We start from the raw sequence: 26,733 nt of genomic DNA, 5'->3' as shown, positions 1-26,733 counted from the left end.
AGACCTTTTTTGGGGGGGGCGGGAGGGGGTCAGGTATGGGGCTTGTTGAACTCAGGGCCTGGGTGCGGTCCATGACCTCTTTTTGCTCAAGGCTACTACCGTAGCCAGTTTTCCGGTGGTTCACTGGAGATAAAAGTCTCTTACACTTTTCTGCCTGGGCTGGCTTTGAACCTCAATCCTCAGATCTCAGCCTCTGAGTAGCGAGGATTACTGGCGTGAGGCACCAGCGCCTGGCTATGTGAGATCTTAATGTCCTGTGTGATTCCGGGGCTGTTAGGGGAGGGGCGGGTATCATCAGCATTGTATATACTAGACATATTCTTCTGTAAAAGCCTAACTCCTTGCAGGATCTGCCCCTTGAGCCGAGGCTTTTCAGAAGGCACCTGGAGCTCTGTGCAACAGCTCTCCTAATTTCCCAGGAGGAATCGTGAAGCAATTTTTTTTACCAAGCTAGAACAAATGGATTTGAAAGTAGATCTAATGGAGGTGGTAGGAAGCCGCTCACCCCCGAGCCTGACTGTCTCCCTGGGCTGCAGGGCGAAGCACAGAGATGGCGGCAGGCGCGGGCCCCCCGACTCACTGCCACGCTCCCTTGACCTTCAACAGCCACAGGTTCCCTTCTTCTCGTCCCCTGACGGAGGGGCCGCCCCGTGGCCATTGGAGCGCACGACACCTTCGGGGATCCAGGACTTGTCCACGCAGCGCTGCATGCGCTTCATGATGAGATCCAGGAGCGCCTCAATCGCTTGGCTTATGTTGGTCCCATTGGCAGCGCTGGTTTCAAAGTAAGGGATCCTGGAAGACAGGCAAGGCCGGTCTCAAATGCAGGTGGAAGGACAGCAAGTTTTACATTTGATAATTCCAAGAGTAAGGTAATGCTTGAACTCAGGGCCTCAGGCTCTTGCGTGGCTTTTTCCACTCAAGACTGGTGCTCTACCACTTGAGCCACACCTCTCTTTTGGCATTGTGCAGATCCACTGAAGGGAAGTCTCATGGATTTAGCTGCCCAGGCTGGCTGCGAATCTCATCCTCAGACCTCAGCCGCACCCCACTAGCTGTCATCCTTGCTACTCAGAAGGGCGAAATCTGAGGACCCTCGGAAACCAGACCAGGCAGAGAAGTCTTGAACTCAGGGCCTGGACACTGCCCCTGAGCTCTTTTGCTCAAGGCTAACACTCTACCACTTTGAGCCACTGTGTCACTTCTGGTTTTCTGGTGGTTCATTGGACAGAAGAGTCTCACAGACTTTCCTGCCTGGGCTGGCTTTGAACCATGATCCTCAAATCCCAGTCTCCTGAGTTGCTAGGATTACAGACGTGAGCCACCCACACTGGGCTTCCATAAGATTCTTATCACCAATTAACCATCAAAACAAGCTGGAAATAGAGCTGTGATTCAAGTAATAGAGTACTAGCTTTGAGTGAAAAAGCCAAGAGAAAACATGAGGTCCTGAGTTCAAGTCCCAGTACCAAAAAGGGGGGGGGAAGTGTTTTTTTTCTGTGTGTGTGCCTCCCAGATAAGGGTTTCCCTCATCTTCCATGTCTCACTGGTCAAACTGTATTCCATACCAACGATGCACGCTAACGGAGCATCATTGTTCTTCATCTGCCTTTATCTGCACATCGGATGGGGCATTTATTATGGCTCCTATCTTTACAAAGAAACCTGAAATATTGGAATTCTTCTGTTCTTAGTTATAGCCACAGCCTTTATAGGGTATGTTCTTCCATGGGGACAGATATCATTTTGAGGGGCCACAGTAATTACTAATCTTCTATCTGCTATTCCTTATATTGGTTCAGACTTAGTAGAATGGATTTGAGGGGGGTTTTCAGTTGATAAAGCCACTCTAACTCGTTTCTTCGCATTCCATTTTATTTTACCATTCATTATTGCAGCAATAGCTATGGTTCTCCAAACCAAATTCTAAGATCTTCCTGCCTAAGCCTCCTGCATTCTGGGACTACAGATGAACATGGCGGCACCCAGTACAATAGGAGTTCTTGAAATAGAATCGATGCATAAAGACAATGAGAATTCTACACAGAAGGGGAGGGAGAGATGTGGATGTTGTCCTGGCAACCACAGGGCCCGTGTCTACCACAGGAAGCAGACCCAGTGGGCAAGAACAGGCTAGAAACCAGGAGTATAGAAAGGAAGGGTCAATTCTGTCCAATTTTTTTTCTTTTTTACTGGCATACCTTAAGTGGTATGCTGAAGCTAGTTTGATCATATTCACTTAGGAAAAACTGAGCACTCTCTCTAGCTTCCTTTTGCTCAAGGCTAGCACTCCGCCACTTGAGCCACAGCGCCACTTCTGGCCATTTTCTGTATATGTGGTGCTGGGGCATCGAACCCAGGGCTTCATATATACGAGGCAAGCGCTCTTGCCACTAGGCCATATTCCCAGCCCCCAGGAAAAACTTCTTAAATTAGGTCTTTAGCAAGGAAGGCCCAGATGTCAAGGGGCCCAATTAATGTCATGTCACATTTTTACAAACATAAAACTAGCTTTTGCATTTTCTCACCTATGTCCTCAAATAACTGGGAAATATCCTCTCGGTGGATAGTTAACGGACTCCTGATTTTCATAACTATTAAACTGAAATTTACCTGTGTAGCACTTGGCACCGGACTGGCACACAGAAAGCATACAACAAATGTTCACATAGTGGGATCCTTCCTTTCAAAAGCATTATAAATTTTTAGAAGCTTTTTTCGGGGGAGCCAGTACTGGAGCTTGAGCTCAGGGCCTAGAGACCCTATTTTTGCTTTTTTTACTCAAAGCTAATGCCCAATCACTTGAGCCACAGCTCTACTTCTGGGGTGTTTTTTTCTGGTTAATTGGAGATAAAAGTCCCATGGAGGGGCTGGGAATATGGCCTAGTGGCAAGAGTGCTCGCCTTGTATACATGAAGCCCTGGGTTCGATTCCCCAGCACCACATATATAGAAAAGGCCAGAAGAGGCGCTGTGGCTCAAGTTGGCAGAGTGCTAGCCGTGAGCAAAAAGAAGCCAAGGACAGTGCTCAGGCCCTGAGTCCAAGGCCCAGGACTGGCCAAAAAAACAAAAACAAAAGTCTCATGGACTTTCTTCCCAGCCTGACTTTGAACTGAGACCCTCAGATGTCAGCCTTCTTCGTAGCAAGGATTACAGGCATGAGCCACCGGCACATGGTTCCAAAACTTTTGAGGCAAAACTTTTGTAATCTTAGCATTAAATTGAAGAGGATCAAAGGTCCCCCTTTAACTGGAGAAAACGTGTTGTTGTGCCCTCTGTCCACATGGGGGTGCTAATGCTGCACTAGCACGCAGCATTGCGGAAGGTATGAAATAAATACTATTTTCTGGCTCAGGGGGAAGTCTATAAATGACCACTCATGGCCATTGGGACAAAATGCAGAGCCATTATTTGGCTCACCCCTGGATCCAGAAGTTACGGAGAGAGTGCTGGGGATATGGCCTAATGGCAAGAGTGCTCGCCTCACATACACGAAGCCCTGGGTTCGATTCCCCAGCACCACATATACAGAAAATGGCCAGAAGTGGCGCTGCGGCTCAAGTGGCAGAGTGCTAGCCTTGAGCAAAAGGAAGCCAGGACAGTGCTCAGGCCCTGAGTTCAAGCCCCAGGACTGGCAAAAAACAAACAGAAGTTATGGAGAGAGTGCTGGGGAAAGCGAGCAGCGAGTCACTGGTCTCCAGAGTGTGGGTGCTCAGCCAAGGGCACTGATGGGCCAGGTAAGCATCCCAGCCGCTCTGCTGACCGTCCGAACCAGGAACATGGTGACCCATGAGCTCTTCACCCTCTACTAAGTAAGACAGCCGCCAGAAACCCGCCTGGTATAGTTGGTTGTAGCTTCGTCATGTGATCTGAAGCACTCCCGGCTGGGTATGGTGGCACACGACTAATCTACAATCCCAGCACTTGGGAGTCCGTGGCAAGAGGATCACAATTGGAGGACAGACCTGTCCCCAAAATAATTACGTTTTAAAAGGAGCCAAAAAGGGGGGAGAGGGGAGAAAGAACTGCCCATTTGTGGGTTCCATTCTAGACCTGTGAATCAAATCCCCTTTTCCACCCTGTAAAGTAGTCTGGGGTGGGAGTGGGGGGTGCCACCTCCTCAGACCACCCCCCTCCCCGTTGGGACAGAGGAAGGCAGTGCGGGCCCAAGTCACCTGACTCGCCGAAGCACTGCGGAAAACCCTCCCTTGACTCAACGGCTGGCACAGGGGGCCCTGTGCATTGCCTCATCACTGACTTCCTCCTCCCCCTTGCGACACACGGCCCCCCTCTGCCACAGCCCCCCTGTGCACCGACCACAGTCCCTGAGGGCGGCAGGAGCCAGGGAGTCCACAGGTCTCAGCCAAGGCCCAGGAAAACCACGCAGAGAGCTGTCTGGAAGCGAGCTTGGCTAGACTCAGCATTAATCCCCACCATTTCCTTCCTGGCAGGGCCCCCCCCCCCCAAGGGACCAGGGAGGGGTGTGAGGGCAGAGAGGAAACAGGAGTAGGTTCACCACCATCCTGCACTGGCGTTCATCTGCTGGCATAGACCGGCAGCGAGACCTGCACCTGCTCCTTCCCCTGGCGTCTCCGCCACCGTGTGGTTAGCCCTGTGGCAAAGGGCCCTGGCTGTTCCCCAAATTACCCACGCCCTCGAGGTCAAAAGCAATGGGCTGACACGGCTTTGGCAAACGACAAGGTATCCCAGCTGGTGTATTGGGCTTTGGGTTCTTTTTCAGACTCTCGATAGGCAGCCCAGGCTAGCCTTCAAAACTCAACCTCCTGCCTCCCTCTCCCAAGGGCTGAAATGACAGGCAGGTGTCACCCCGCCTGGCTGGTCCTTGCATTCTATATCCATCCCATCCTTTACGCCCATAGGGCCTTCCTGACCGTGTGCACTGAGGACTTGAAATTTCAGCATCAGACACAAACCAAACCAGCCAAACCAGCTCCAGCCATCCCGTAAGGTCAAACCACGACAAGGCCGTTCTCGAACACAGGCACTCGTGGGCCTGGGAAGCCATCCACTACGATGGCAGCACAGAGCTGAGACCCAAAGATGCTCTGACCAGAGCTCGCCAGGTGCTGCTAACATGATTCAGCCAGCGTGGAAATTCCACATCCTGTGAGTCACAATCGAGAAAGATCGAAGCCCCAGTTTGGTCTCGCCCCCGAGGTTCTCTTCAATTCACCCCTCCTTTTTCTTTTTCCACAACTCCAGCCCTGGTCTGTCTCCCCGACCAGTGCCATCTCCCCATCTCTAATGGATCCTCCTTCCACTTCACCCCACCGTCAGCTCCCAAACTGATCAGGAAAAATTCCCCTAACACCCTTCCATAGTGTCAGACTCTCAGCAAGGCCGGGCCTGCAGGGGTCAAGTCTCCTCTTCACAGCCAGCATTCAAAGCTGTCCGGAGCCCAGCCTCTTCCCACCGACCAGGCTCTCCTCACACTCCCCCCAGTGGGAGCCTCTCCTGAGGCTCCTCAAAAACCCACGCCATCAGGCTCGGAAGGTGGCTTAGCGGTAGAGTGCTTGCCTAGCATACAGGAAGCCCTGGGTTCTATTCCTCGCTACTATATAAACAGAAAAAGCCAGAAGTGGTGCTGTGGCTCAAGTGGTAGAGTGCTAGCCTTGAGCAAAAGGAACCCAGGGCCCTGAGTTCAAGCCCCAAGACTGGGGGCATAAAATGTTGGGGATTATTATGGCCTTGGGAAGGCTGCCCTTCCGCCAGCTTTGGGACAATGGAAGTCCCTCCCACCTTCTGGCCTCCACCCCTTGGGAGGTGAACACGTGCGTGCCACCATGATGGGGTTGTCCCGCCCACAAAGGGAAGTTTCGTGATGTCACTTGATGAAGGTGATCCCTAGCCTATGACTGGCCCTTTGGCCAGCCCCCTTTCTTTCCCGCCATTACTTCTATATAAGTGCCCTTCCATATTAAAGTCTTTGAGACGCTTCCCACCACTGCAGCGTGTCCCTGATGCCTTCCTTTTCGCCTCTGCCCTTGGTAACATGTGGGGGGACTGGGGGGAGGGGAGGCTTCAGCAACCTTTCCTCAACTTAGCGCTTGCCCATGTGAGCACGCCTTTGGCCTTCCGCTGGCGGGGGGCCAGGCTGAGTGCTCTTTCACAGAGTTTGTGGTTACCATTCTCCCCGTGGGGGGCGAAAGGGGTTGTCCAAACCCCAACATAAAAGAGAAACTTCTCTCTACACCTGAGTATGCCTGTATTCAAAGCTATCTTTTTGCAAAAACCAAGATCTTCACAAGATGGGACTAAGACATTGGAGGAGACCCACAGTTAGGCTTCTATGATTCCCACTATCATACGATCTCAATGTAAGAAGCAGGGATGTAGAACAGGATACCCACGGCTCATGCTGGTAATCCTAGCTTCTTACTCTGAGCATTGAGGGTCAAAGCCAGCCCAGGCAGAAAAAGTCTGTGAGACTGTGTCCAATTAACTAGGAAAAAGCCAGAAGTAGAGCTGGGGAATCGAGTGGTACCGTGCCAGCCTTGAGCACAAAAGCTAAGGAACAGCACCTAGGTCCTGAGTTCAAGTCCTAAATAGCACACACACACACACACACACACACACACACACACACACCTCAAATTCTGAAAAGTACAATGTGACACCTTCCAGGGCCTGAGCTTTTGGCTTTCATTTTTCCTTTTTGGCTTTTTTATGGCTCATTCATGCGCTCATGTTTATTACACTGAACGTGTTTCCTTGTGCTTCCACGGTGAAATGCTCACCCATACTTCTCCGCGAGGCCTCTGGCTTCCTCTTCTCTCACCACCCTCTGGTCTTCCAGATCATTTTTATTTCCACATAACACTATATCAGGGTTCTCACAGTAGGCATGCATTTGTAGCTGGCCTAGGAAAGGGAAGAAAGATTATCAGAGGAAAATAATAGTGTAAGCACATGATCTATAGAGAATACACACAACTGTGATTTTAAAACTATAAACGAATGTGCGGTAATGCGGGCTGGGAATATGGCCTAGTGGCAACAGTGCTTGCCTCGTATACATGAAGCCCTGGGTTCGATTCCCCAGCACTACATATATAGAAAATGGCCAGAAGTGGTGCTGTGGTTCAAGTGGCAGAGTGCTAGCCTTGAGCAAAAGGAAGCCAGGGACAGTGCTCAGGCCCTGAGTCCAAGCACCAGGACTGGCAAAAAAAAACAGCAGTAATGCAGCATTTAAGACAGCATGAATAGGAAGGTTTATAGACATATAAATGAGTAGGATAGTATTTAATAAAAAACGTAAAACTAAGCTGGGTATGGTGGCTCACACTTGTAAATCTAGCTAGTCAGGAAGATGAGGATTGCAGTTCAAAGCCAGCCCCAGCAGGAAAGTCCCTGAGACCCTTATCGTCAATTAACTACCAGAAAACCAGAAGTGGAGCTATGGCTTAAAGTGGTAGAGCACTAGCCTTGAGCAAAAGAGCTCAGGGACAGCACCCACGCTCCAAGTTCAAGCCCCACATGGACAAAAAGAGAGAGAGAGAGGAAGGAAGGAAGGAAGGAAAAACTACTCCTGTCCTGAACAAAATTCTCCAGTATATTTATATCAGAGTTTTGGGACAATGTTCTCCTCCAAACAACTTCCAACGCAAGTAGCCCAGTAAGGGTCTCTATTCCAGGGAGAGAGACGCAGACCGCAGTAACACTTACTTATCCAGTTTCGGACATTGAGGAAACTTTGTTCATTCGTCAGATCAAAAAGTAGAAGAAAACCCATGGCATCCCTGAAGAACGCTGTTGTCAAGCTACGAAACCTAGGAACATAAAATTGAATGCGTCATCTGAGCCGCAGCCTCAGGTAGCACATAGAGACAGAGTTGCCAGCCAGGCCCCAGCCCTCTTCTACAAATTCACCATTAAACTCCACGACGCTCTTCCAAAGGGTACAGGGCAGGCATTTAGCACTTAGGTACGTTTCTGAGTTCACAGACCACATGATCTGAAGAGCCAGGCTGCTGGAAAGGACTTGGAGAACTAGCTCGTGATCCCTTGGTCTCAGCCAGGAATTTCTTGTACAATTACGAGCTCATTGGGCCAAAGGCCAAGGTGATTTCTGTCTATGTTTTTGTCCTATGAGATCTTGACATGTTGGTGTGCCCTGGTCTTCTAGCTAAAGTCTCTATACAAATCTCCTCTTTGATGACCATTTCCCTGGGTCTAATGCCCACCCTTGGCGCTCTGCCTTCCAAGACTGTTCTTCTGTCTCTCCCTAATAGTAACTTTCCTCGCATTTTGCCTGTATGTGGAAGGTCTGTAACCGACTGTGAGGTGTCACGGAAGAAAATATCAGTGTCAATTTGCCACCTAATCATAACACTAAGGTTTTCTGGAGGGGGGGTTCCCAAATATTTTAATCAAAAGATGAGAGTCGGGGCTGGGGATATAGCCTAGTGGCAAGAGTGCCTGCCTCGGATACACGAGGCCCTAGGTTCGATTCCCCAGCACCACATATACAGAAAACGGCCAGAAGCGGCGCTGTGGCTCAAGTGGCAGAGTGCTAGCCTTGAGCGGGAAGAAGCCAGGGACAGTGCTCAGGCCCTGAGTCCAAGGCCCAGGACTGGCCAAAAAAAAAAAAAAAAAAAGATGAGAGTCAGCCAGGCACTGGTGGCTCACACCTGTCATCCTAGCTACTCAGGAGGCTGAGATCTGAGGATCAAGGTTCGAAGGCAGCCTGGACAGGAAAGTCTGCGAGACTCTGATCTCCAATTAACCACCATAAAATTGGAAGTGGTGCTGTGGCTCAAAGTGGTAGGGCACTAGCCCCTTGAGCAAAAGAGCTCAGGGACAACACCCAGACCCCAAGTTCAAGGCCCACAACCAACAACAACAAAAAAGATAGCAGTCCTTATCTTTGAGAGGTAGGTACCAGAATAGTTACAAATGCAGGATCAGCTCTTAGAAATAGTTCCTAAAAAACAGACAGGGGAGCTGAGAATGTGGCTTAGTGGTAGAGCGCTTGCCTAGCATGCATGAAGCCCAGGGTTCAATTCCTCAGTATCATATAAACAGAAAAAGCTGGAAGTGGTGCTGTGGCTCAAGTGGTAGAGCACCAGCCTTGAGCAAAAAGAAGCTCAGCTCAGGAACAGTGCCCAGGCACTGAGTTCAAGCCCCAGGACTGGCAAAAAAAGATGAAGAAGAAGAAGAAGAAGAAGAAGAAGAAGAAGAAGAAGAAGAAGAAGAAGAAGAAGAAGAAGAAGAAGAAGAAGAAGAAGAAGAAGAAGAAGAATAGACAGGAGAGAACACATAAAATAAGATTAAGCACCATTACCATTTGTCATGGCAAGTGAGCCCATTGTACTATGCTTTTTACTTCTGTATATGCTTGAGGGTCTCTATATATGGAAAGATTAGAGAGAAAATAAAGTATACACACATGCACACACACACACACATGCACACACACACACACACACACACACATCTTCAAGGAGGCTCTGAGAAGTACTTAAAACCCGGCTTGTGTCAAGATGTCACTTGATTTCTTAGCCAAGTAACCTCTGACCACAGGAATTCATTCCAACCAAAAATTTCAACTAGGTTTCAGCAACCAGGAAAAAATAAACGAACAGCTGCAGCCATCTTACAGTTAAATAAATAGCAAGAGGTAATGGGGGTGGGGGTGGGGGAATGGGGTGTGGACAGATATAAAACAAAGGAGAAGAGGAGGGAAGGGGGAAGGGGGAGTCCAAAGTAAGGAACTCCCGATTGAAAGGGCTCCATGTTTCCCCGTGACCTTAGAGGAAATAAAGCTGCCATTATCAGCCGCACTGATAACAGGGCAGCATATCTTATCCAGAGGCAAATCCAGCAGGTGGCTGGCATTGGCCGGGCGCAGGTCTGTGTGAAGTGGGGAGCCAGCCTCTTGCTGTGCTGGGCTGCACTCACCTCTCCTGCCCCGCCGTGTCCCACAGCTGCAGGTGGATCCTCTGGCCTCTGCCCACGGCGCCATCTGGCCCACTGGCTCTGTACACCTAAACAAGGAAGGAAAGCGCCATGGCGGAGGACGTGTGAGACCCTCAAGCTCCTCCTCCCTTCCTCCTCAGCATACATCCACAAACACCACGAGAGAACCCGTCTGCCAGGCCCTAGTGGCTCACGCCTGTAATCCTAGGTTCTCAAAAGGCTGAGATCTGAGGATCTGTGGTTCAAAGCCAGCTGGGGCAGGAAAGTCCATGAGACTCTTATTTCCAATTAGTCACCAGAAAACCTGACGTGGAGCTGTGGCTCAAAGTGGTAGAGTGCCAGGTTGGAGCAAAAGAAGCTCAGAGACAGAACTCGGGGCCTGAGTTCAAGCCCTGCAACTGACAAAAAGAAGAGAGGAAGGGAAGAAAAAAGAAAGGAAGGAAAGAAGGGAGGGAGGGGGAGAGGGAGGGAAAGAGGGGAAAAGGGGAGGAGAAAGGCGGGCAGATTTTGTTGGATTTTCTTATTTTTCTGTTTTGGAGACAGGGTCTTCCTGTGTAAACCAGGCTATCCTTAAATTCGGTCCTCTGCCTCAGCCTCCAGAGTGCTGGGATTACAGGCATGAACCACCACACCAGCTAAGAAGGGATTTTTAAAGGTTCTAATATTTCTTGGTACCTATGAAATCATTCACATGCAGGGCTCTACTTATGCCTCGGGAAGAGCTGGGATATGGCTCAGCTGTTAGAGCGCTTGCCTAGCATACATAAGGCCTCAGCACTGAAAAAGAAAACAAAAACAAAAATAATATAGATGTGGTCATTGGAGGCTTAACTACATACCACACCGTCTGCAGTTGGTTAATTCACAGACACAGAGTTCACAGATAGAGGGCCAGCTGTGCAAAGATTCTATCGATTATATGTCAATAAAATTTCATTAGGACGCAGTGAGTCTGTCTTTATAAGGTTCTCTGTAAGCTGAGTACCAGTGACTTAGACCTGTAATCCTACTCAGGAGGCTGAAATCTGAGGATCACAGTTTGAAGCCAGCCTCGGCAGGAAAATCTGTGAGACTCATTTCCAATTAACCACCAGAAAACTGGAAGTAGTGTTGTGGCTCAAAGTTGTAGAGTGCTAGCCTTGAACAAAAGAGCTCTGGGACAGTGCCCAGGCCCTGAGTTCAAGCTTCAGGACCAAAAAAAAAAAGGCTCTCTGCTTGTTTAACATGGTGGTACATCCTATATTACCATAAAACGAGTTCAAGGCCAGCCTGGAAAAAAAAAAAATATATATATATGGAAGTGGAGGTATGGTTCAAGTGGTAGAGCCTGAAGCTGGGGCTTAGGCCCCAGTACCTGCATCAAAAATCTCACAGGCTTGGTTTTACATGAAGTATCCTTCAGGCCAGCCTTTCCATTGCCCAGGCGGAACATAACACACATAACACATGTAACTTTTAGTTTCAGATTCCAGCCTCCATCTTCCTATGTCCTACAAAGGAAACAGAAAGGACAGGCAAACAGGAACCCCGAGATGATCTTTTTACTCAGGAGGATGCAGAACTTACCACTCTCTTTTCCCTGAAGTCGATGCCCACTGTGGTGATAAACTTGGAATTAAATTTGCCATCGGTGTATTGGTAAAGTACACTGGTCTTCCCTACCCCAGAGTCGCCCAAAGCTAAAAACTTGATGAGGTAATCATAATCTCCATCGGACATAATGAAGAGCTCTGTGGTGCACCTGAAAAACACAAATAAGCACAGATTGATGCAGGTCTATCATAAGGAAATATTAGCGATGCTGCCAGGCTGAGAGGGCTCACCCGACATCCTAGCCACTCAGGAGGCTGAGATGTGAGGATCATGGTTTGAAAGCAGCCCAGGCAGGAAGAAGGCAACCCAGCCAAGAAAGTCCATGAGATGCTTTATGTCCAGTGAACCACAAAAAAGCCAGGAGTGGCGCTGTGGTTCAAGTGGCAGAGCACTAGCCTTGATTTTTTATAAAAGTTCAGGGGCAGAGCCCAGGCCCAGAGCTCAAAGCCCAGGACTGACACAAAAAGGAAATGAAAAATAAATAGGTAGCTACTGGGTATTTTGATGTTCACATCTATACATGCGTAGGCCCTGAGTTTCAACCCCAGTACCTTAACAAAAACAACAACAAATTCGGTCTTCGTAATTATTACTTAAGTCCTGAGTAATGTTTTTGAAACCCAAGGGGGAAAAAAATGCCCCATGCTTCAGAGATGGAAATCAAATGTAAATGTGTTCCCATTGGCCTGCTAGAGAGGGCAAGGAGACAGTGAGAAAGCACCAGGTTAGCCTTGAGCCGGGGCAGCCAAACCCCATCCTGGGAGCACCGTCTTTCCTGCGTGCAGTCCAGCCGTGGGGTGCCTCAAAGCACCTGCGTGGGAACACTTACAGTCTCCAGGAGTAGGCACTCTCTCAATCCCTCCCGTGGCATCTAGGAAGAGTCAAGGCGGCCCTGCTTGGGAAAGGCCAAAGGCAGACTCCCAGCAAGCACTTCCAGCTCTCCTCCTTACACAAATATTTTCTCAAAAGTGCCCTCCACCCTCGCTCCCTCCACTAGCAAGGGAAAACAAGGCACGCCCACTTCCTTAACAAGTGCTGGGTGGGATAACTATCCAGAGAAAGGAAGTCAATGATCTTGGTTATTAAAAAAGAAAAACCAGGGCGCACTGGTGGCTCATGCCAGTAATCCTAGCTGATCTGAGGACCACGGTTCAAAGCCAGCTCAGGTAAGAAAGAACATGAGGTTTAATTCCAATAAACCACCAGAAAACTGGAAGTGGAGCTGTGGCTCAAAGTGGTAGAGCACTAGCCTTGAGCAAAAGAGCTCAAAGACAGTGCCCGTGGCCTGAGTTCAAGCCCCAAGACAGACAAAAAACAATCAAGCAACAAACATATTTTCATTGCTGTTTAGGGGATGAGAGAGAAGAAAATGGCTGGAGCTAAGAGGAAAGACTCACTCTCTCTCTCTCTCTCTCTCTCTCTCTCTCTCGTCCCTTTCTCTCCCTTTCTCCCAACCCCTTTCTCTTTCTATCAAGTAAAATGGAGATGACCACATTCGTGTCCTCACTGAGATGCTTTAAGGAAAAGGATAATCAACAGAAAGCTTTGAGCATATTGCTTGCTAAATGCAAAACAGTAAATCACTGAAAACTTACTATTTACAACACTGTAACTTCTGTGTATATGTGCGTGCCTGTCCTGGGGCTGGAACTCAGGGCCCAAGTGCTGTCCCTGAAATCTTGTTTTCTTTTTAACGGATGGTCACTATTGCCTCACGTGTCCAAAAGCCAGTGGTCACCAGAGCCTCTTTTAGTCGGAGTGTCTACAGGGATTTATGGAAAGCAAATTTACGGAAGCACTGGGTGCTGCAGAGTTATACTTAAGAGACACAGGCCCCCAAGGCAGCTTCACAAATACAGCATGGCGGGCGTGGAGGGGCTGGGGAAGCCCTCATTTGTCACCTGTGAGCACCACCGTGGGGACAGGGGTGTCTGTTTGATTCAGTGAGTAATACCTCAACGATTGTGACAGCAGCCCTACAGAGACACAATCACGAGGGAGTGTGATGGAATGCCCCAGGCTGCCTGCTCCCAGGAATTTCATACAGGTCCGCCGCGTGTGGGGCCCTGCCGGCTCTCGGCTGCTGCTTGTGTGCACGCAGAAAAGCACGGGACCTGGAGCGGGGGCCGGGGCCCTTTCCACGCTAGTAACAGGGCACAGCCGGCAACCTGGCTACGTGAGCCTGGCCGCACCTGGTCACAGGCCTCAACCAAGCAGGACTTGGACACTGATTTTTTTTTCTTTTGTGCCAGTCCTAGGGCTTGAACTCAGGGCCCGGGCTCTGTCCCAGCCTTCTCTCTAGGCACTGTCCCTTTCACACGCACGCTAGGGCACTCCACCACTTGAGCCACACCTCTGCTTTCCGCTTTTTGCCGATGCACTAGGCTGAGTGACATAGCAAGACTGTCTCAAAAAAAAAAAAATGAATAGCTATAAGTAATTTTGTCAATGGAGAAACTCAATTCTTAATTTTAAAAATAGTGAAAGAAAAGAAAGGGTAATACCATAACAATAAATGACCCTGGGATTCTTAGCCTCTGCCATTAAGTATTTAAAAACTGTAGACAGCCAACTCTCAACCTCTCTGGTCCTCTCTCTGCCAATATATTTTCGGCATGAATCCAACTGCTCCCCAACACCATATTCTTTTTTTTTTTTTTTTTTTTTTTTTTTGCCAGTCCTGGGGCTTGGACTCAGGGCCTGAGCACTGTCCCTGGCTTCTTTTTGCTCAAGGCTAGCACTCTGCCACTTGAGCCACAGCGCCACCTCTGGCTGTTTTCTATATATGTGGTGCTGGGGAATTGAACCCAGGGCTTCATGTATGGGAGGCGAGCACTCTTGCCACTAGGCCATATCCCCAGCCCCAATACCATATTCTTTTTTTTTTTGGCCAGTCCTGGGCCTTGGACTCACGGCCCGAGCACCGTCCCTGGCTTCTTCCCGCTCAAGGCTAGCACTCTGCCACCTGAGCCACAGCGCCGCTTCTGGCCGTTTTCTGTATATGTGGTGCTGGGGAATCGAACCTAGGGCCTTGTGTATCCGAGGCAGGCACTCTTGCCACTAGGCTATATCCCCAGCCCCAATACCATATTCTTGAACAGGTGAGTCAAAAGGAAAGGAAAGGGGCTTACCTAATGGACAAGGCTGGCTTCCTCTGCTAAGCTCTCACCAGTGGCCAAGGCTCGGCCCGAGGCACGCTCTGGGCGCTGTGTGCATGGATTGGGCTGAGAAGCTGCCCAGAGGTGGGGTGTGCCCCGAGTTTACTTATGCAAGAGCACCCAGTGGCCCGCCCTATCTCTAATGGCTTCCGTGGGAATCGGGGAGGGAGGGAGGGCAGGCACATGCAGGCAGATAAGGACTGACTCAAGAACCTGCGTTCCGCACACATGCAGATGACCCGCGCCATCAGAACCTGTCACTCACACGTCACTGCGGAGATGATTTCAGGGTTGGGAGCCTGCCTGTCCCCCACTGCAGGAAATGACAGGACGATTCCAGCATGTTCAGGGCAGACCAGTGCTGTCACAGCCAGCAACCTACCCCTCCAGGCATGAGGAAGTCTCGCGGTGCCACGGTGGCCAAGGGCAGACTGCTCTGATCCGGAGGGTGGCAAACCTGCACTGGCAATAAAACTGGTTCTTCAAAAGGACTCTCACCTAGCACCGTACCATATAAAACAAATGAAGGAGAAGCATTCTAATTGTAAAAACAAAAAAAAATGAAGGTTATGACTCTACTCCAAGGCCTATGGACCCACTGAGGCCTGACAAGGGCTCCACTGTATGTAGACAATTGTGCCAGCACGTTGAGCCTTGAACCTAGTTCATTGGCCTTTGGCTTTTGTTTTGCCAGACCTGGAGCTTGAACTCAGGGTCTGAGCACAGTCCCTGGCTTCTTTTTGCTCAAGGCTAGCACTCAGAGCCACAGCGCCACTTCTGGCTTTTTCTATATGTGTGGTGCTGAGGAATCGAACCCAGGGCTTCACATGTATGAGGCAGGCACTCTACCACTAAGTCATATTCCCAGCCCTGCCTTTGGTTTTTTGGTTTTTTGCCAGTCCTGGGCCTTGGACTCAGGGCCTGAGCACTGTCCCTGGCTTCTTTTTGCTCAAGGCTAGCACTCTGCCACTTGAGCCACAGCGCCACTTCTGGCCATTTTCTATATATGTGGTGCTGGGGAATTGAACCCAGGGCATCATGTATGTGAGGCAAGCACTCTTGCCACTAGGCCATATCCCCAGCCCCTGCTTTTGGCTTTTGATGAAACATTTTCTCTCCACCTAAACCCCTCAGATGGACAGCTAATTTGTAAAGCCGCCTCACATTTTGGTCACTCAACATCTCCTAAAGATGCCAGCGCTCAGATCTCCTCAAGGTTCATCTTATCTCAGAGGGAAATCCTCTAAGGTATGGGGTACCCCTGGTAAGCACACCCAAAGCCTAAGAGAATGGATTAGACTTCCAGAAAGAGCCTTGGGGACCCCATCCTCCGGCCCCTCTCTTCCGATGTCATGAATGTGTCTCATCTCTCCAGTGAGATTGCCTACTTCCTTGGGACTGTTTTCTCATCATTAACTGACAAGGAGCCAGCTGTCACTCAAATGCTAACTGTGTCTCCATCTGCTTCCCTTGTCCCCCTCTTCCTTCCTCTGGTTCCCTCGGTTCCTACCGATTTCAAGAAGTGCCCTGGGGCCCCATGGAGAGCTGGCTCCTTCTTTGATCAACTGCACTATACTTGTTGAAAACTTGATAAGCAATATCTGTGTGTCCCTTAGCTTTCTACCACTTGAGCCACAGTTCCACTGGTGGCTTTTTGCTGGTTAATTGAAGAGAAGAGTCTCATGGACTTTTCTGCCCAGGCTGACTTTAAACTGTGATCCTCAGAATCAGCCTCCTGCGTAGCTAAGATCACAGACGTGAACCACCAGTGCCTGGCTTGCTGAAGGTTTTTTGAATACTTATTCTCATTCTCGTTAAGGAAGTGTATCTATTCCTGGCTTCTTTTCAAAGAATGAAGAAGTGTTGTATTTCATCAAATTTTGTTTCTATATCTACTGAGATTATGCTATTTTTCTCCTTTACTCATTCACCCAATATTACATTAATTCTGCATTTGATACTTATCTTTCCGGTTTTATTTTTTAAGTTTCTTTTCTCACTTTCCTGCCTTCCACTCTCGATTTGTATTTGTTACTCAAAAGCTCTCTTTCAGCGGGGCACAGTGGCTCACGCCTGTAACCCCAGCCTCTTGGCAAGGTCCTTCCAGGAGAAGAGAAACTGAATTCAGCACAACATACATCTACCAATCCAAAAGCTGCCATTCTAAATGACCCCCACCAATGATGAAGAGATAAGACTGGGGACCCCCGAAGCCCCTGAGGAAGGGAGCCAGCCCCCTTTGAGGGAGAACACGCAACATCTCAGGAGCGCGTCACAAACTGGCACCGACGATCCACCGTGCTATGACACTCCATCAAGCACCAAGACGGCGGCTCTGGAACCATGGTTGCGTGCATGAGCTGCACGGAGACACAATGGAGAGCGCACACAGCCACACGAACCAAAACCACACACAAAACCCTGGAGGGGAGGAGAGGCCCATAGGCCTAGGGGGGCCATGGCGGGAGGGGCCTGTGAGCCGAGCCCTGAGATGAGGCGATGAGGCGAGGCCAGCCATGCTACAGCAAGAGCAGCGCACAGAAGAAACTGCCCTCTGGCTGAGGGGCAACCGAATGGATGTGCAGCGCCAGCCATGATGGATGATGAGCGACTGTTCCTACCGGGCTTCGCGTGACTTGCGGGCTGTCACAGCCATGAGAGCTGAGCAAGCTTTAACCCTTTAACCCTCCCCCCCCGCATGGAATGCTGGGATACTGAGGGTCTGGAGAGGGCAGAGGCTGAAATGGCAGCAGAGCCGGGGACCTGCGGACATGCATGGGCCCTGGTTACCATGGCTGCAGCCCCATCCTGTTCCTCCACAGTTCCTGTCCGTGAGTAGCGACAGCAAGAAACATGGAGTGTGATGTTTCTATTCTAGTGACTGCCAGGCCACTGAACTCCAGATCAAGAAGGGATGAGGAGAAAGTGGGAGGAAACAGAGAAGGATGGCCCTGAGCTCCTGTCAAATCAATGGGGGTGCCTCATGAATAAACACTCCTCCCCCCAATCTCCTTGAGGGGAGGTGACACTTGTAATCTTACCTATCTTGGCCCAGAATGTCAGCTTTTCATCAAGCATGGAGACGAGGGGTGAGGGGTTGGCAAAGAATATGACACTGGTTAGCACACTAAACTTACGACACGTTTTGGTGTCAGCACTCACAAGTCAAATGACTTGACTGGTTCTAAGCCGCAACATCACCACTGGAAGAGGGGGAGATTGGATAAGAGAAATACTAAGAGTCTTCTACACCGTAACCTGCAAGTGGGCATACACGGGGTAGAGTCTCCTTCTAAGTGCCTCTCAGGGCACCACATGTCGCAAAAACACACCAATAGGGCAGTGGCTATAATGTAGTAGCGATGATAAGAAAATAGACTGGGGGGGGGGGTGGGCAGAAGCTCACACCTGCTACCCTAGCCAAGCAAGAAGCAGATACGAGAGGGATCACTGTCTGAGACTGGCACAGGGCAAAAGCACAACACTATCAAAAAATAACTAGAGGGCTGGGAATATGGCCTAGTGGCAAGAGTGCTTGCCTCGTGTACATGAAGCCCAGGGTTCGATTCCCCAGCACCACATATATAGAAAACGGCCAGAAGTGGCGCTGTGGCTCAAGTGGCAGAGTGCTAGCCTTGAGCAAAAAGAAGCCAGGGACAGTGCTCAGGCCCTGAGTTCAAGGCCCAGGACTGGAAAATAAATAAATAAATAAATAGAGTTGCTGGGTGCAGGTGGTTCACACCTGTAATCCTAGCTACTCAGGAGGCTGAGATCTGAGGACTGTAGTTGAATGCTAGCACAGGTAGGAAAGTCCTTATCTCCCATAAATCACCTGAAAACTGGAAGTGGAGCTGTGGCTCAAAGTGATAGAGTGAGAAAGCTCAAGGATAGAGCCTAGGCCCCACAATTAACCAAATAAAGCAAAAAGGGGTGAGGGCGTGGCCTAAGTGATAGAACGCCAGCCCAAAGAGCCCAAGGCCCAGAGTTCAAGCGCCAGTATTAGACAACAACAACACATACACAAAAGGTAAACTGTATGGACCTTTTTATATGGCTACATTCCCTTATCAAAATTAACAACAAACTGAAGGTAGAGTTTAAATCACAGGAAAATGCACCTTATTCTGAAACATATACTTTCCCTCCTCCATTGAACTATGATCATTGAAAACAAAATCCTAGCCAACTTGAATTTTCATGTCCAGAATTCTCAGAGGATGAGTAAAATTTAGAGTAATGTGATTATTTAGCCACTTCTCTCAACCGATATAATATTTGAGAATAAAAGTTTGAATTACTTTATTAAAGCCGAGAAAAGCAAGGAAGAAAGCACACAGTCTTTCTACCCACTCTCTAGTCATTAAAAATGCATCATTCAAACTAATGCCAAGAAATCTAGCAGAAATCAGACATCTCTAGTTTAAAAAAAAAAAAACAACTAGAAAGAAGGCAATTACACATCATTTCAGTCCCTGACAATATAGTAGAGCTAGAAACCACTCCAAGAAAATAATAAGAAACGTATAAACATACCTCCACACGGCAGATAAATCGTTTGCTGTGTTTTCCTAAAATGTGAGGTATGAACGATTAGGAACTTCCCATGGCCACCTCGGTAAGGTTACTTTTCATCTAGCGGTAAGGCAACGGGCCTTCTTATCAAAGCTTTCCAAGGGTCGTTTGAAAAGCAGGTCTGCTTCACCAGCTTACCAAAGCAGGCATGGCTGTGCAAGCCCACAATCCAGCTAATTAGTCTCAGCTGTTTGTCATATGGCCCCTGCGGACCAGTCAAGTGATGCTTGCTTCTTTCAGGCTTGCTAAGATCCCATTCCTCTGGGCTCTCAGACAGAGGGCTGCTTTATTAGCCTCTCCTCTAGCGTTAGGAGAGTAGAATTTCCACTCTATTCCCTTCAATCAAGAACAGATTGTTTTCCTGAGAAGTCATCGTAAAAAGCCTTGTGTTCCCAACACTTTTTTTTTTTTTTTTGGCAGTCCTGGGGCTTGGACTCAGGGCCTGAGCACTGTCCCTGGCTTCTTCTTGCTCAAGGCTAGCACTCTGCCACTTGAGCCACAGTACCTCTTCTGGCTTTTTCTGCTTATGTGGTGCTGAGAAATCGAACCCGGGGCTTCATGCATGTGAGGCAAGCACTCTACCACTAGGCCATATCCCCAGCCCCCAACACTCTTTTAAAGTTGTATTTAGTCTAGGTTCTTAATACGATTCCTAATCTAGGGGCTGGGAATATGGCCTAGTGGCAAGAGTGCTTGCCTCCTATACATGAAGCCCTGGGTTCGATTCCCCAGCACCACATATATAGAAAATGGCCAGAAGTGGCGCTGTGGCTCAAGTGGCAGAGTGCTAGCCTTGAGCAAAATGAAGCCAGGGACAGTGCTCAGGCCCTGAGTTCAAGGCCCAGGACTGGCAAAAATAAAAAATAAATAAATAAATACGAATCTAATCAATACCAGAGATGCGATAGAAAGGGAAAAAGGGGTAGCACTAGATGATTTCCCTAGACGTTGCTCCTGGCCTCCAGAACCAGAAGTAAAACTGGCTACGGGGGGAGCTGGTGGTTCAAGCCTGCAATCCTGGTTATTCAGGAGGCTGGGATCTGAGGATCTCAGTTCATAGGCAGCCCAGGCAAAAAACTCCATGAGACTCCTACCTCCAACAAAACTACTCAGAAAAAAAAACCCAGCAGAAGTGGTGCTGTGGCTTAAGTGGTAGAGCGCTAGCCATGACCACAAAGAGGCTCAGGGACGGTCCCCAGGCCCTGAGCTCAAGCCCCAGGACCAGCAAAACAAAGCAAGCAAACAAAAACTGTCTACAGGGTTGCCCACCTGGAATTCTCATTAGCATCTCCCAGTCAACCTGGCCTGTACTCAGCTTACCTCCTTTGCTCTTCTCCCTGTGGCCGCCTTGTCTTCCTGCCTCCGGAGTAGCTTCTCCAGCACAGCCACAGAAATCCAATGGTCCTCACTGACTCCTCCCCCTGCCACTTCCCACTGGCCACAGAAACTCGATGGTCCTCATTGACTCCTCCCCCTCCTCCTCTGCCACTTCCCATTGGCCATGAAATCCTACATCGTCGGCCTCTCTCCCTCAGTTATTCCATTTCCTTTCTTGTTATTTCTGGTCTGGATGGCTGAGATGAACCATTGATGTGGCTTCTTGGTTCCAGATGCCTCCTCTACAACTGTACCCAAATTGCTCTTTCCAAAGGGAAATGAGAATCTGTCACTCCCCCACACAACCTGTTACGGCTCCCTTTAGTATTAGCTACCATTCCGCTTCCAGACCATGAGTCACTAGGTCCCAACTACCAGAATGGTTTGTATATTTTTCTCAATACCATGGTGGTTATGAAAATCTGCACCCCAGACCAGCAAGAACAACACATTAGAAACTCACACTCATCCAGGTGGTGATGGCTCACGCGTGTAATCCTAGCTACTCAGGAGCTGAGATCTGAGGACCGTGGTTCAAAGCTAGCCCAGGCAGGAAAGTCCATGAGCATCTTACCTCCTAATAACCACCAAGAAGCTGGAAGTGGAGCTGTGACTCAAGTGGTAAAGTAGTAGCCTTGAGCAAGATAGTGCCCAAGAGTTCAAGTCCCAGACTGGTGCACACACACACACACACACAACCACACACAACCACACTCCTAGGAACATCCATTGAACTAGACATGCTGAGCACCGTACACACATGAGTGTGGTGTAACGAGGCCTCCAGGTGCTCAAGCCAGGGCACCTGTCTGCCATCAGTGATGAGTTAGCCCCTACTCTGTGCCTAGGCCTGGTCAGCCCAGTGTGATAAGCAGACAGTTCATCCCTTCTTGGTGCATGCTATCCCGAAGACAAGAACTGTCATATTTATCAATCATTCTTTCATCCCACAGTCACTTCTTGAGCATGTACTAATTATTGGGCCAGATGCTGGGTATATAATTAAACAATCCATACCTTACCTCCTGCAAAAATTCCTCTTTCTGTTTGGCTGCTCAAATGTGACTGATGACTGTTCAATCTACACTAGGGGATGTAATTCAGTGGAGAACATCTGCCTAGTGTACACAGGCCCTGGGTTTGATGCTCAGTGGAGGGAGGGAAAGAGAAGACAATCAAAGAAATAGGAGAAATGTTAACAAACCATATACATATATGATAAGAGGTTAATATCCAATGTGCACAAGGAACTCATGGAGTCAAAGAAGAGCAAAGGATCTCAGTAGACATTTTTCCATAGAAGCTATCCAAATAGCATAGGAGTATATAAACAACTGCTCTATAATCACTAATCATCAGGAAAATGAAAATCAAAACTGCCGTGAGAGGGGCTGGGAATATGGCCTAGTGGTAAAGTGCTAGCCTCGTATACATGAAGCCCGGGGGGTTTGATTCCTCAGTACCACATATACAGAAAAAAGCTGGAAGTGGCGCCGTGGCTCAAGAGGTAGAGTGCTAGCCTTGAGCAAAAAGAAGCCAGGGACAGTGCTCAGGCCCTGAGTCCACGCCCCAAGACTGGCAACAAAAACAAAACAAATAAAACAAAACTACCGTGAGATATCACCGTTTACATCTGCTTAGATGGCTAATATTTTAAAATCGAGGTGTATCTGGGGATGTAGCTGAGGTAAGACACGTGCCTGGCATGTATGAAGCCCTGGATTTGATCCCTGGTGCCAGGTAAAGAAAAAAAAATTGTGGGTAGTTTTTGAGAGGGTACTGTGGCTTGAACTTAGGGTCTCACATTTGTTATCCACAATCCCAGCCCCAGGAATTTTTTTTTTTTTTAAGTACGTTGGTGAAGATATGGGGAGAAAAGGGAAACTTTATATACTGTTGGTGAGGATGTAAATTGATACAGCCACTATGGAAAACAGTATGGAGGATCCTGAAAAATTTGACTTAGAAATACCACAGTGTAGGGCAGCCCTGCTTCCTGGTACATATTCAAAGGAATTGAAACCAGGATCTCAAAGAGAAATCTCCACAAGCTTCACAATAGCTAAGGCTTGCAAACAACCCAAATGTCAAACACCCTGGTGATGAATGGGTAAAGAAAAGGTGGACTATAGATATGATTATTCATATGTTATTCAGCCTTTAAAAAAAAATAAGACAGGCCTGCCAAAGCAACAACACGGATGGGCCTGAAAGACATTCTATGAAAGGAGCCAGACACATAGTGCCTCACTTAAAATCTAAAACGACCAACCTCACAGAAGCAGGGAATAGAAATAATGGCTCATACTAGCAACTAGGAAGGCTGACAATGGAAGAATTGTGGTTCAAGGCCAGCCCAGGCAGAAAAGCTCATGAGACCCTACTTCAAAAATAGTCAACAGGGGGCTGGGAATATGGCCTAGTGGTAGAGTGCTTGCCTTGCCACATATATAGAAAAAGCCAGAAGTGGCGCTGTGGCTCAAGTGGTAGAGTGCTAACCTTGAGCAAAAAGAAGCCAGGGACAGTGCTCAGGCTCTGAGTTCAAGCCCCAGGATTGGCAAAAAAAAAAAAAAGAAGAAGCAAGAGGAAATTGGGGGATGAGGATCAGTGGATGAGTTGATGGCCTTATGGATGAACACTTGCCCAAACTCATCAAGATGAGTGTATCAGATACACACAGCTTTGTATATGTCAATCACACATCAGTGTTATGTTGTTGTTGTTTTGTTTTTAATTAAGTGGAAACACAGAAGGCAGAACCTCAGCTATTCAGTTTTTGCTGTTATTGTTTGGAGATAAGGGCTTCAGTTTTCCCAGGCTGGTCTCACACTACATGGAAATGGATGATTCTCCTGCCTCAGCCTCCAAAGCAGTTGGGACTACAAGCTCACATGGTGCCTGTTTCTTCACCTTAATTCTCTGCAGTGGTGAACATGGGACCCAGGGTCTTGCAGGTGCTAGGCAAGCAGTATACCACTGAGCTACACTCCCAGGTTCTAGAAGCTCAGCCTTCAGATCCCAGGCCCCATCCTCACCAGCACTGAGACGCCTCCAGCCCTGGTGAAGGTGCAGGCTTTGTCTCTGGAGAGGGAGATGATAAAACTCTCAGGCCGAGGTTCTCTGAGACACACCAGCTACCAGCAGCCAGTGAGATGCTAACCAGTAAATATGGTGACTCCCCGCCAGCTACTCTGCAACCACCCAGCTGGACTCCCTGCTTGCAGGCTTGATCTGCAAACACAGGCTTACTGTGGGGTTTGTTGTTTTTGTGTTTTTTTTTTTTTCTGGAATCTACTCAGCCTTCCCTCCTGGGCTGAGAAGATAACAAGGAAACCATGATATTGACTGACTTAAATCATAATGTAACTATTTGGGGAGGAGGGAAAGGATAGAAATGGTACCTATGTGTGGAATGGAGTAGGTAGAGAAATTGTGTGTGTGTGTGTGTGTGTGTGTGTGTGTGTACATACATATATGTGTATATATTGCAGAATATTCTGATATAGGTGTAGAGAGAGAACTTAGAGAAGTATGTTCATGATAAAATGTTTAAATTAACATGAAATAAAATTTAATATCCATGCTTTAATTGACTTCTGGGATAATTCAGAACACCATACTAGAAATTTCTCATGCCTCAGGATGGAAGATTCAGTATAAAGCAGGGAGTTGAGTCCTGGAGACAGATTCACTCTGTATGATCTCGAGCAAATGATTTTACCTTCTCTGCTTTGCTGGCCTCCTCTGTGAAACAGGAATAATAACTGGATTATTTTGTAAGACCTGAATAATATAATTCCTACAAAGTACTTAAAACCATGTTTGGCCCATAAGACACATTCAGTAATTGCTCTCATCAAGTTATGATCATTTCTGTAAGAGATGGCTACAATTACCACATTGATCTCAGGTTTCATTAGCTCATATTTCATTTTCCCAGTCTCATCTGTGCTGTAATCGGTGGACCTTTCTAGAGCATGATGTACACACAACCAGTGTGCTGTCCCTTTAATAGGCAGAAATGAAGTAGTAGGATTTGATCATAGGGCCTCATGTTTGCTAGGCACTTGAGCCACAAGTGGGACACACCCAGACATGTTACATCAGAAAGAGGAAGTCAACCAGCTGACCGTTGCCTGTTTCCCAGTCTTGGGGCCACATGTGGCTAAGATGGCGCCTGACGGTGAGCCAGGAGGTGGTTCTGTGGGCTGTGACAAAAAATCAGGCCCCATCTAGGATTGGTCCCCAGTTCTCTAACGCCCTTACAGTCCCCAGATAGGCGTGCACGTACACCCCTCCCCTTCCTGCTGATCTGTGATCTGATTGGCTCCTGTGCCTTATATTAGCTGTATGTACTTCCACACTAAATGAGATCTCAAGCTGACTTGTGTCCCAGACGCGTCCGATTGTCCTCCGATGAGGAAGGGCTGGGTGCAGGCAGTCTGTCGGCCCTTTCCTTTCTTGGCTTGTCCGGGTTGGGGCGTGCCTTCCCCATTTCTCCCGCAGGTCAGGGGATCGTGGGGGGCTAAAAACCCCGACAACTGGTGCCCGAACAGGAACACGAAGAAGGCGTTCACCAAAAGTGAAACTATCTGCAGGCCAAGCCAAGCGGGTTACGAGGTAAGGGTCTCCCTGAAAAGATGGGGCAATCTCATATGAAGCATGATGATCGGCTCTTAAAGCACTGAGATTCATGCTCAAAAGCAGAGGTTTAGAGATCTCGGACCCCCAAGCCAAATAGGTCTGGGAAACCTTGACGCACACTGCACCCTGTTATGGGTGTGGCCAACAGGGCCACTTCCTACAGGCCGGGTAAGACCTGGTACCTCGCAAAGACGTCCCTCAGGTCCGACTAAGGGGCAACCTCCGCCTAAAACACCTTGCCCCCGGGGCAAGAAGGGACTTCATTGGCAAAGGGATTGTAAGTCCAAATTTGACATTGAGGGGAAGCCTTTAAACTGACGGCAGGGCGCCCTCCAGCCCTGTCACCCAAAGGAGGCGACCCATCTAGTGACCCACCTAGGGCCCACTGGACAGTCCCAATAATCCCAGGAAGTAGGCCAAAAATGGACATCTTCATAGCAGGAAAAAAGTTCTGATGCTTGATTGACACTGGAGCAGACCGGACAATATTAAGAGGAGGTTCCCCCACAATGGAAGGTGACCCCTGGGCCTCAGTTGTTAGGGGTGGGGGGTGATACTAGGTCTGAAGAACCCAAGGACTGGCTTACTTGGAGGGATGTAGATGGTAGTCAGGGAGAAAGAAGGATGCCCTCTGGTGGCGTCTGGCTTAACAGCTAATCTGCTGGGACAGGATATTTGGGGGGAAGCTGAGGCGTTTATCACCACAGATCATAAAGGGATCTACTGTGATATCCTGGAGGATGAGGAATACCAACAACCATTTGGCCTGTCAGGTAACCTTAGCAACTATCGGGGAGATCCACTTTTTGGGGCCTCGAGGCAAAAGGTTCCTGGCTCCCCGTGTGAGGCCACACCCCCCAATCCTAAAGGCCACTGCTCCTACCGTCCCTGCCATTCAATGGCTCCCAGGCCCTCCGGTGTGGGGGAGACAGTGGCCACTTCCCCTAAACAAACTACAAAAATTAAAAGAAATAATATCAAAACAATTGACCCTAGGACACATTAGACCCTCGTTGAGTCCTTCGAATAGTCCTGTATTTGTTATACAAAAGGCCACAGGTAAATTGAGAATGTTACAGGACCTAAGAAAAATTAATGAGCGGATGATTCCCACAGAGACCCCTTTGCAAGGGCTGCCGTGGATCCCCTCCATTCCTCGGGATCTGACTCTTATTGTAATAGACATCAAGGATTGCTTCCTTTCCATTCCTCTCGATCCGCAGGACTGTGAGAAGTTTGCCTTCTCCGTCCCCTCAGTTAACTACCAGGGGCCAGACCAAAGATATGAGTGGGTGGTACTACCTCAGGGCATGGCTAACAGTCCAGCCTTCTGTCAACATTATGTGTCACAAGTCCTACAACCCCTTCAGAGCCAATCAGACATTATTTTATATGTCTATATGGATGACATCATTATTGGGGCAGCGGACACCCAGGTGTTGGGCACCGCC

General features: G+C 48.7%; 1 protein-coding gene across 2 annotated transcripts; it reads right to left on the bottom strand.

The window, feature by feature from the left end:
• Nucleotides 1-497: 497 nt before the first annotated feature.
• Nucleotides 498-20,602, bottom strand: Rab27a (RAB27A, member RAS oncogene family). Of its 2 annotated transcripts, none has more exons than XM_048332571.1 (6): nucleotides 20,582-20,602; nucleotides 11,505-11,679; nucleotides 9,921-10,006; nucleotides 7,686-7,789; nucleotides 6,758-6,881; nucleotides 498-795 (listed from the first exon to the last, which is right to left on the bottom strand). In XM_048332571.1, the coding sequence occupies exons 2-6, from the start codon at nucleotides 11,655-11,657 to the stop codon at nucleotides 600-602; spliced, it is 663 nt and encodes a 220-aa protein (XP_048188528.1). In that variant the 5' UTR covers nucleotides 11,658-11,679; nucleotides 20,582-20,602; the 3' UTR covers nucleotides 498-599. The 2 variants fall into 2 exon arrangements, with proteins under 2 accessions (XP_048188528.1, XP_048188529.1); XM_048332572.1 differs by lacking the exon at nucleotides 20,582-20,602 and adding an exon at nucleotides 12,361-12,376.
• Nucleotides 20,603-26,733: the final 6,131 nt, after the last annotated feature.

The sequence above is a fragment of the Perognathus longimembris genome, chromosome 23 (genome assembly GCF_023159225.1).
Source record: "Perognathus longimembris pacificus isolate PPM17 chromosome 23, ASM2315922v1, whole genome shotgun sequence".
Taxonomy (NCBI): Eukaryota; Metazoa; Chordata; class Mammalia; order Rodentia; family Heteromyidae; genus Perognathus; species Perognathus longimembris.
The sequence above is the reverse complement of the archived record's forward strand: the minus strand, read 5'-3'. Positions and strand labels throughout refer to the sequence as shown.